Below are 10,901 nucleotides of genomic sequence, written 5' to 3'. Positions count from 1 at the left end.
CTGCCATGACTGCCGCAAGTCACCTGATGACTGAATGTCAATGGTTTCCAGTTGTAAAGACCCCTCATCCACAGAGGATAAAAGCTCCTTTCCTTTCAATGCAAAGTCAGATTGAACGTTCACAGAGAAAGGATCCTTTACAAATGTCATAATGCCACTGGGGATGCTAAAATCATGAAACCTTGAGGCAAAGTTGTTTTTCAACGAGTCAATGAAGCCTGACATCATTTCTGTTATTTGTAGGCCAGATCTCCTCAATGTGGGGAAGTGGAGCATCTTCCAGGGACAAAGATCAACAGAGAAAAGTGAGAGCTTCCTTTGAAAAGCATGAAGCTTCTCAACAAGCTCAGCGGCTGTTTTATCCCTGCCCTGCAACTCCAAGTTGAGTTGATTCAAATGGTGGAAAATATCGCTCAAAAAACAGTGGCATTAAACTCATCATTTTCCATCAGAGACAGAAACTTGCCAGCTTTTTTCAACTTTGAAGATCAGAGAAACACCAGAATTTCCTCTTAGCTCACAAAAACGTTTCAATGCGTTTCCTTTGCTAAGCCATCTAATGTCATTGTGAATAAGTAAATCTTTATGTTCAGTAGGGCTGCAACTAACGATTATTTTGGTAAACGATTAATCTATCGAATATTTTTTTGATTAATTGACTAATCTAACGATTATTTCCCATAGCAAATTTAAATAATGACTCAAAATGTTGGAATTTGAACTTCAAATGTATTTCAGGAACAAGTTGTGTAAACATTTAAGCATCATAATAAACAAACAAAAGTGTAATACAAATTAAAGTGCAAAATTGCTATGGATTATTTCCCATTAAAATAATGACTCAAAATGTTGGAATTTGAACTTCAAATGTATTTCAGGAACAAGTTGTGTAAACATTTAAACATCATAATAAACAAACAAAATTGTAATACAAATTAAAGTGCAAAGTTGCTATGGATTATTTCCCATTATGCCATCTGAGGGGTGCATGAGCCTCTCTTCAGGGCAAACTCGTCCACAAGCCTTTGCTTAGAACTAAAAGAAAAAGAGAAAAAAACACAAAGCTTTAATTATCACGTTGTAGGCTACAGTATCATAGTTTTGTATTATGCTAGAGCAGATCTCTCTTAATTGTGTTGATATAAAATTATTTTTTTCCACAATCTTTTGTTTGAAGAATGCTAAGTGGAGGAGGTTAACTTTTCAGAACTAGGGTTGCAAAGGGGCGGAAAAACACAGTGTGTTATGTGCAGATTAAGTGAACTGCATTACCCAGAATGCACTAGGCATACGGCTGTAGACGTGATTTTAAGAATCAGTGCACAGCTAAGAACACTTTGGTGGTTTAAGAACACATTTCCAGGTTTTCATGAATCTGACTTTGAATATTCCCGGAATTTTGCAACCCTATTCAGAACGAACGAAGAGACAGGCTACTCTGATAATTCACTGATTTACTACATTGCACTTAACATAATCAAATAGCGTTAGCAAGCATCCTCCATGAAACGTTCTGTTTTTCAACATGTAAGCGTAAACCTTACGATAAGTTAACAAGGCTAACGTTACTCAGGAGGTTAATTTAAACTTACCCATCAGGAGAAGACTTGGTGGCTCCAGGATGCTTCCGTTTCAAATGTTCATGCATTGCCGTGGTGCTGCTATGAAATGCTAATTCCGTTTTGTAGATGCTACATTGTACTTTTTTATTTGGTTTGGTGGTAAAATATTCCCAGACTTTTGAAAGTCTCGGTCGAGCTTGTTTCGGCTCTCGTTGTGCAATAGAAGGGGGACTCGACGTTGGCTAATTATCAATAATCATGGAATATGATTATTGAAACAATGAAGATTATTTATTTAAAAATAATTAGATTATTAATTGAAGATGATCAGTAATCAAATAACAATAAAACCATTAATGAGTAAATTAGGAAGTTTAACAATTAAGAATTATTAAATCATTAATTTGAGAATAATAAAGTTATCAATTAAGAATAATCAAATAATTAATGAAAACTTAAGAATAATCAATCAATGAATAACAAACTATTACTGAAAAACAAGTAATTATAAATTAGAGAGTACAAGCTATCAATTAACAATGATACGGTTATCAACCAAAAATAATGAAATAATTAGTCAAAAACAATAAAATTATCAATCAGAATAATACTATATATGTTAATACTCGAAAAGGGGCACCACCCTGGTTACAGGGACCAACAAGTGAGTCTATAAAATATCAGTCTCATCTGATAAAGTTAAATCAATAATCTCAATAGTTAATATTAATGATTATTTAATTAACAATGAAGGGTAAGTTCGAGCACTGGCTATAGGGTTAGGGTTAGGGAACTGTGTTCACAATAACATGCACAAATAATCACAAAATGCAAGTACTTTAAGTATAAAAAGGATTTATTAAAAAGATATAAAAGTCAATATTGTTCCAAATGATTCTTCACTTAACACAATCCACTATATCTAATACAGTCGCAGCACATTCATCACATTTAATCACACTGCAATACTTCTGATAAGGCTGTGTGTGTATGTTTATGTGTGTGTGTGTGTGTCTGTGTGTGTGTGTGTGTGAGAGAGGAAGAAGGGGGGTCGATGACTCACGAATCTTAAGAGGGCCGGCTTAACCCTGGGGTTTGACTACAAAATTGGTGATGTAATACGCCAGGACTACAACTCAAGATGGCGGAGTCGCCTAAGAAGTTTAGAGTCCTGAATGGAGGGCGGGCCTCGATGTGTATTACAGTCGATGGCCGCCGGACAAAGTGGCTTAGAGTCAGGATGGTCAAGATGGCCGACTTGAACACACGTGAGACAAAGGCTGAGTGAGGACAAAAGGGATTCTTTATCTTAGCTTAGCTTTAGCGCCAAATGGCGTCGAGGGCTTAGAGCCAGGATGGTCAAAGATGGCCGACTTGAACACACGTGAGACAAAGGCTGAGTGAGGACAAAAGGGATTCTTTATCTTAGCTTAGCTTTAGCGCCGAATGGCGTCGAGGGCTTAGAGCCATGATGGTCAAAGATGTCCGACTTAAACACTCGTGAGACAAAGGCTGAGAGAGGACAAAGGGGGTTCTTTGTCTTAGCTTAGCTCTAGCGCCGAGGTGCGTTCAGGGCCCCTTGATATCAGGATGGCTATATGCAATATGCCTGTGTGTGTGTGCGGGCGAGGATGTGCCTGTCGGCGGATGTGAGAGAACAAAAGAGAGAGAGAGAGAAACATGCAGTAACATAGATCGGAGATGATCTTAAACACGCCGTCAGAGGCGATGTGATCACAGTGAAGCCGGCAAAACCAGCTACGTGAGAGGTGTCTGTTAACAGATTCACTCCTCAGCGAGACCGGCCTGACGGGAACACGAATCAAACAGGAAGCGCCGGATCGTCACCGCGCGCTTTTCACAATAAGATCGACACGGCGGTCTTTCTCTAACAGTACACTCAAATAAAACACGCTAATTATAAAACTAGACTCTGCCCAGACATATGCCTCTTACTTCGTGTTGCTTCGCGGGGTTTCGTGCGCGACCGTCGTAGTGCGAATTCCGGAAGGAGGAAGTGGATGATGTCCTGGCCTCGGGGCGCTGATCACGGAGCCGCGGAGGCGGTGGTACTCTTTACACACGGCGAGGCACTCATTGCAGATTAAACATACCGAGTTCCTACTATCCACAGTAATAAATACGTATGTCTCTGTCCATTCATTTTTGAACTACCTATTTTCAGAGTCATATTTCTTTTTTATAATGTGGAGAGACATTTTTGTCTCGTTAGCGCAGCTTGAACGGTACAGAACGGTCAGTGATGCACTCTAGAGCAGCGGTCCAGAACCTTTTTTTCTGCTACGGACGGGTTGTATGTCAGAAAATATTCCCTTGGACCGGCCTTAAAGGTGTGGCTACGGAGCATCGCTACGGAGGCCCTCTGGTTACATCGGTAGATTTAATTTTTTTTCAAAGCGCACAGAGGTTGCTTACCATCAAGGCGTGCACGGGCGTCATCTTGATAATTCGTTAAATAATTATATTGTGATTCGTTCGAATTATTAATACGTGGCCACGCAATAATTAATTCGAGGCTGCTAATTAACAATTTATTCAAAATTACAAATGAATTCCTTAATTAAAAAACATTAAACCGATGTCACTAGAGGTAGATAAATATGACAAAATATAATGATATACGACTAGCATAAAAACTGGGGTATTTTCTAAATATAATAATAATAAATGTGAAACAACACAACAGTGAGTAACAACGAATCAATCACTAATAAAAAACAACTATAAAGTGCATGAAAAATATAACTAACCACAACGCTGAATCAGTGAAAGCTCCTGTTTCTCAGCAACAAGGCGGCCCCATCTAGGGCTAATAGTGACAATTACACCCGAAGTGTGTTGCTGATGTCCAGTCTACTCCGTCATTTCGTTTTGGTTGCCTTCACAGCGGAAAACTCCGCTTCGCACAGATATGATGTCGGAAATGGCAACCTATGATCCTGATGATTCGGTCACAGTCTTGACTGAGTCAGCAGATGTGACGTGAGTGACTCAATATTTACTCTAAACATTTTAATAATCAGATGGATTACCATCCTACACTTATTTTAGCTGTTGCAGCCTTTTGGTGAAATCTTTGTCTTTCTAATAGAATGGAATCTTCCAACCCTGTTCATTAGACACCCAAATATATTGTCGATGAAAACTGCCTCCTGGAGCTGTTTCAGGTGTGTCTTGTGTGTCGGCGGGGGACAGATGTGCAAACAAGAAGGGTTGGAACATTCCTCTCTGTAGAACAAAAGTGCCCACACTGTAAGTTCAATCTTTCTTCATACTGGAGAAGGTAATTGTTAATGGACTTTACCTTAATTCACAACTTAATTCACTTGTAGTAATTAATTGAACATAGAATATTATCATCTGTATTTGTGGAACAACAAATCATACAATGCCATGTGAAATGACTTATAAAGTAAAATAATAACTAATTACATCTATTATTGAAGGACATTGTGCCAAGTTACACGGTGATGGACCTAAGGACCAACACTATTATAGATCTGCAGCTGGTTCAGGTGAGTAACATAAACTCCAAATCGAAACTTAACAAAGTTATTGAAAATGTGTCATATTTCCATGGCAAATTTCAGATGGAAAAGCAGTATGTCTTGAGTCAAGAGTATGCAGGGAACTCATGACGACTGGTGATGATAATCTGTTTATTCAGAACTGCCAACTTGAGAGTCTCAGTAGGTTAGGTCATGCAGCAGAAAGTGCATAGCAATATTGCTTCAACAAGATGTTGTTGAAAAAGTACAACACAGCTCTAGCTTACAGATCCTGTAAATAGTTACAGGGCTGGAGAATTAGCGCATCTAAACAATGACAAACGATTATCCACAGGAGTCTGTCTGTAGGGTTAGAAGTGAGTCGTTAGATGTGTAATCAGCCTAAGCCCTCTCCAGACAGAGGCAGAGTCATTGGCTGAGAACTGGTGTTTTTGTTTGTTCATTATCAAGGTTGTGGAGCACATCAATAATTAGTATAAACTGGTGATTTCCTTATTCTAAAACCAGAGCAGAAAGTTCAACTAATTGGCAATTTTTTAATTAATTCACTAACTCACACAATACATTGAAGGCATGCCCTGTTTGGAACATTATTTAGAACTTATATGGGGATTAATTTAGTTTTTTATATATATACTGTAATATAATATATATTTTAATACTTAATTTCTAAGTTGTATAATGTGTTCTGTTTATTTATTTTGTCTGTTTTGTTATGGTTTGTTTATTTATTGTTCATCTGTATTATGTACCCTCAATTAGGGCATTGCTGCAAAAGAGCCCTGTGCTCAGTCAATTCTCCCTAAATAAATAATGATGATGATGATAATGTGTCTGTGCATGACTAACATTTTATTTTTATGTCTGTACAAAAAACTGGTCAAGATTTCCCAGGACAAAGAATGTGTGAAACTGAAGAAGTGGCTTCGCAGCATAAAAAACCACATCTACTGGACAGCCGCTATGTCAACATCAGGGCCAGAGAGAGTGGCAAAGTGGACCTCCATCCTCAACCATGTCCAAGACAGCCACTCCCATGAAGACCCTGTTTTCCCCCAGTGTTTGCATCCGCAAAACACTTCTAGGGACAAGAGCAAATGGTTGACAGCAGGTATGTTCACCAAATTTGCATTGCAAAGGTAAGGCTTGTGTTTATATATATATATAAAACAAACCAAATAACAAATGCCATAATTTTTCCCCCTTTTTTTACAGGGATACCAGCCTTCTGCAGATTAGAGAAGGTGTTGACTAACAAGAGGGTTCTGAATGATGTGGGGAAGCTGAGCCCTCACTACCAGACCTCGTCGTTCGAGTCTTTCCATAGCGTCATTCTGCGTTTTGCACCCAAAAACGTTGTCTTTTCTTTTCTTGGAATGTTATGCAGGTAACAGTACGATTATTTTTTCAAAGAAATGTATACCTATTATTTATTATACATACACACATGCTCTTAATAATATTATTTTCTCCCCAAAGACTCTACCTGGCAGCCCTGCATTTCAATGAAAATGCTGGCCGTCCCCAAGCAACAAGTTCAACTGGTGAGCTGCTATTTAGAGTGAGCTTCCCAAAATATAAGAAGGGCGAGTGCACAGCAAAGCCGGTGAAAGCAGATGCAACCTTCCGTGAGTCTCACAGACTTTATTTAAAATCCCACCAAGCCAAACAATGTACACTTAAAAAAGTCAAACAACGTACAAACAGTATGTGAAACATATATAACATATCAATTAACTGCTGTCTTTAAATGGTCTTCACGATAAATAGAATAATATAATTACAAAATAATTATAAAAAGAAAATAATAAATACAAAAAAGTGCAAAATTTACAACTTTTTTCCGATTTGTATTACATATTACATGGATAACCTGTTGGACCTCATCTTTCACGAGGTTTTGCAGGACCCGGCCCCATATGTGAATGAGGTGCGGAAGATCTCAATACCATGAGGATCTCTCTGCCAAGTATGAGAAACCTGACAAGCAGGAAGTTATAGCCAGCTATGTGTCGAGGTTCAATCAAGGGCAGGTCTGAACCCTGTATAACTTCCCTGAGCATCAGGGAACGCTCTGCGTATCTGGAGAACCACGCAGGAGAGCAGGACCACTCTGATTCTCCAGCCCAGATAGCCCCAACACCAGCTAATAAAGCTTCTGTACACCAAATACCTGTAACGGCTGAGCAAAGTTTACATTGTATTTACAGAATAAAAGGTGACACACAAATATAAAGTGTTCCTTTGTTTACAGTATGGCTACTGATGGCACACAGTGTATTTTTATAATCAATGTTTTTATTATACTTGGTATTTTTTGTATGCATTACCTCTGTCCCAGTCAGTACATTTAATAACTATGTTTAAAAAGCTATGTGGCATTCTTTCTAGCAATCTTTCTGACAATAAAAGTGTATAGAAACAGTTGTGTGCTTTTAGTGTTTGATATGTAACATGTCAACAATTGACACGTGTAAGATGAGCAGTTAGCAAAGTAATACAGAGGGAAGATTAATTTATTGTATTTTATTCCTCAGTCATATTTGTATTGCAGAAGTGACTGATATCTCATGCATAAAAAAAAAACAACTTACTGCTCTATTCCTCTAAGACGTAGAGGCCCATAATCTGCCCTATAGATGTTGAATGCATTCTGTAGTAAGAACACATTCAAACACAGGCTAATTAATGGAGGTAAAAACGTTATGTCCTAAACCTCCATGAGAGGGGTGAGGGGTGAGAAGGGGGCGGGGCCCTCAAAACAGGTAAATCTGAGGAGGGCTGTTTTAGACCGGGTAAAAAGGGTGCTGTTTTAAATGATCCTTGTGGTATTTTGACCAAAACATGTTACAGACATTTCATTAAGACCCCAAGGAACCATATCAACTGTGGTTAAATGGGCATACGATGTCACCTTTAAGCAGAGATATAGTTTCAGTATATCGGTGGCACAAAGATCACAGGGTAAATACCAGGCTGGCCAATGTGTCGCTGCGCATGTGTGGGAGAGAAAGAGCCAAAGCTCAGCCCTAAACAGTGATGTGTTCTGAAGGCTGTGTGATGGATGTAAAATGCCAGGAGAGGCTGATCAATAGCAGGCGGCTAGAGGGGGAGGAGGTGCGGGTGGTGATTTGCTGTTTATGTGAAGGTGAGCCCCGCCTCGTTGTAGACTTTGAAGACTTTCTCGATGGCGTTGACATAGGCGGCCATCCGCAGGTCCAGACCCAGGTTGTGCTTGCTTGCTGTGCGCATGATTTGCCGAGCAGATCTCTCCATGGTGTAGGCCAATCCAGAGTGAACAATGTCCTTCTCAGAGGCACCAGCGACTCTGGCCTGGAAGTCAGCAGTCGGTACGACGGGAATGGGTCCCCCCTGTTTGCCAAACTTCCTCTCCAAACTCTCCTGCACAGACATGAGCAGGTGGTAGTTTGAGTCCCTCTCATATTTGAAGGTCAGTCTTCCATAGCTGACATGGTTAAGATTCTTCAGCCACTCGAAATAGGACACTGTCACACCACCAGCATTCAGGTACAGGTCAGGGATAACCATGACGTTATTCTCCAGGAAGATCTTGTCGGCTTCTGGGGTGGTGGGACCGTTGGCACCCTCAGCAATGATCTTGGCCTTGATTCTGTGGGCATTATTACGGTTGAGCTGCTTTTCTCCAGCAGCAGGGATCAGGATGTTGCAGTCGGCTTCCAAAATGCTACCTTCGTAGGGTTTGGCTCCTGGGAAGCCCACAATGGTGCCGTGTTGCAGTTTGTAGTCCTCCAGCTGCTTGGGGTCGATGCCTTCTGCGTTGTAGATGGCTCCATCGATCTCACCGATGCCCACACACTTGGCCCCAAACCTGTGCAGGTACCTCATGGAGTGAAGACCCACATTACCAAAGCCCTGGATGACGAAGGTCTTGTCCTGGACGCCAGGGGTCAAACCAACCATGCTCATGTAGGACGCCTCATTCATGAAGTTCTCAATACCATGGAAAACTCCACGGCCAGTGGCTGAGATACGTCCGTGGATTCCTCCCTGGCTGATGGGTTTTCCTGTCACACATGCGTGAGCGTTGATGTCAGTGTGTGCAATGGTGTTGGCGTATGTGTCGGCAATCCAGGACATTTCCCTCTCTCCTGTGCTCATGTCTGGGGCAGGGACATCGATGCCAGGTCCAATGAATCCCTTCTTGGCCAGCTCAATGGTGAATCTCCTTGTAATCTTCTCCAGCTCATTATCAGAGTAATTCTTGGGGTTGATCTTCACTCCAGCTTTGGCACCCCCAAACGGCACATCGACAACGGCACACTTGTAGGTCATCAGAGAGGCCAGGGCTTTCACCTCATCCACAGACACCTCTGTACTGTAACGGATACCTCCTTTGCAGGGCGTCCTGTGCTGGCTGTGCTGGGCGCGGTACGCCTCAATCACCTCCCACTCCCCGTTGTCCCTCTTGATGGGGAAGGACACGCTCAGGACGTGGTTGCAGGGCTTGATGATGCTCATGATGCCCCGCACACGGTGCCTCTTCTGCTCGGGGGTGTCCCGGGTCTTGATGTCCTCCACCAGCTTGTCCTCCACGATGGAGGCGCCGCGGTCAAAGAAGCCCTCGACCATGCGGAAGAAGTTGGGGTCGTCGGGCTTGTCGGCCGCGTCGGCGTAGTGGCGGACCCGCATCAGGGAGGCGGTCGCAGTGAGAGCGGAGTCCACGCAGCCAGAGGCCAGGGCGCTGCCCGCTGAGCGGGTCAGCAGCTCCCCGAGGTACCGGTACATGACTGGAGGAAGAACCGTGAAGAACCGGAGAGAACCGGGCAGCGAAGCGACCGGAACAGTGGGGTGACGACAGGAGAGAGGGGAGGGGGGGGGGGCAGAGAGACTCCTGTCTTCTGGCAGAGTGCCACTGTTGCACCATGTGACGAAAAATCAATCTGTGAATAACTTTTAATCTGTTGTGATGACATTCATCTCAATTTGAGTCGGTCTGATGAAAGCCCTGGTACAAGCCACATCAAAGTAACATGACTATAATCCTTTGATACACGAGCTGTGCAAACCCTTCTAAGGCACAACATGGGTCAAAAATGACCTGTATTGACCTATGTTATTTCATGCACGGCTGAGTGTTTCTTTGCTATATTTTTGGAAATCAATTTATTTCATCATTTAATATTTAAAGTATTCATTAAATATCTTGTTTTTGATTACCACAAATCATTATTTTCATTTTATCTCTCAATTTATGAACTAAACTATTTTTCGTATTTTTACATCAAGTTTACACACATGGGTCAAAAATGACCCGATGGAGTTTTAATTGTAAATATCTTTGCAAGTAATAGTTTGGAAGCATGCGAGCATACGAACAGGGCTGTAAAACTGATCTGCTCATTGGTCCACCTTTATCAATCAATGTGAAGAAATTTAATGTTCTCGATAAATTTGGATGCCTTTTTTTAGAAAGCTAAAAAGTCACATTTGGGGTATTTTATGCATGTTTTGAGGTTTTGTAAACCGTATACCTTATTTTAGGCTTTTGACCAAATGCTTAACGCAAACAACCCATCAACTTCAGAACAAGGGTACTGGAAATGGAAACTTACTTACTCGGACGAAAAGACACCGGAGCATTGCGTTCGCACGTGGATCACATTTACTCGTTTCGTGTAAAATTTGAAGGTCGGGACTTGCGGACACTTGGCTGACACCACAGGAGCAGTATTGAGGCAACAGTTTTTTTCTGTTGTTTATTAATGTCTGAAAAAGAGCTCACCATTTACTTAAATTGTATTTATTTGGCTGCAGCGCTGTGGACTCA

At 41.4% G+C, this 10,901-nt stretch overlaps 1 protein-coding gene across 1 annotated transcript; it reads right to left on the bottom strand.

The window, feature by feature from the left end:
- Window positions 1–8,190: 8,190 nt before the first annotated feature.
- LOC133011372 (glutamate dehydrogenase, mitochondrial-like) lies at window positions 8,191–9,874 on the bottom strand. Its single transcript, XM_061079100.1, has one exon. The coding sequence runs from the start codon at window positions 9,857–9,859 to the stop codon at window positions 8,231–8,233; it is 1,629 nt and encodes a 542-aa protein (XP_060935083.1). The 5' UTR covers window positions 9,860–9,874; the 3' UTR covers window positions 8,191–8,230.
- Between the last annotated feature and the right edge of the window lie 1,027 nt (window positions 9,875–10,901).

The sequence above is a fragment of the Limanda limanda genome, chromosome 10, assembly GCF_963576545.1.
Source record: "Limanda limanda chromosome 10, fLimLim1.1, whole genome shotgun sequence".
NCBI lineage: Eukaryota > Metazoa > Chordata > Actinopteri > Pleuronectiformes > Pleuronectidae > Limanda > Limanda limanda.
This window is presented reverse-complemented; position numbering and strand designations above follow the sequence as displayed.

Coding starts and splice junctions, on each gene's coding strand:
- LOC133011372 (XM_061079100.1), bottom strand. CDS start 9,859: ATGTACCGGTACCTCGGGGAGCTGCTGACCCGCTCAGCGGGCAGCGCC.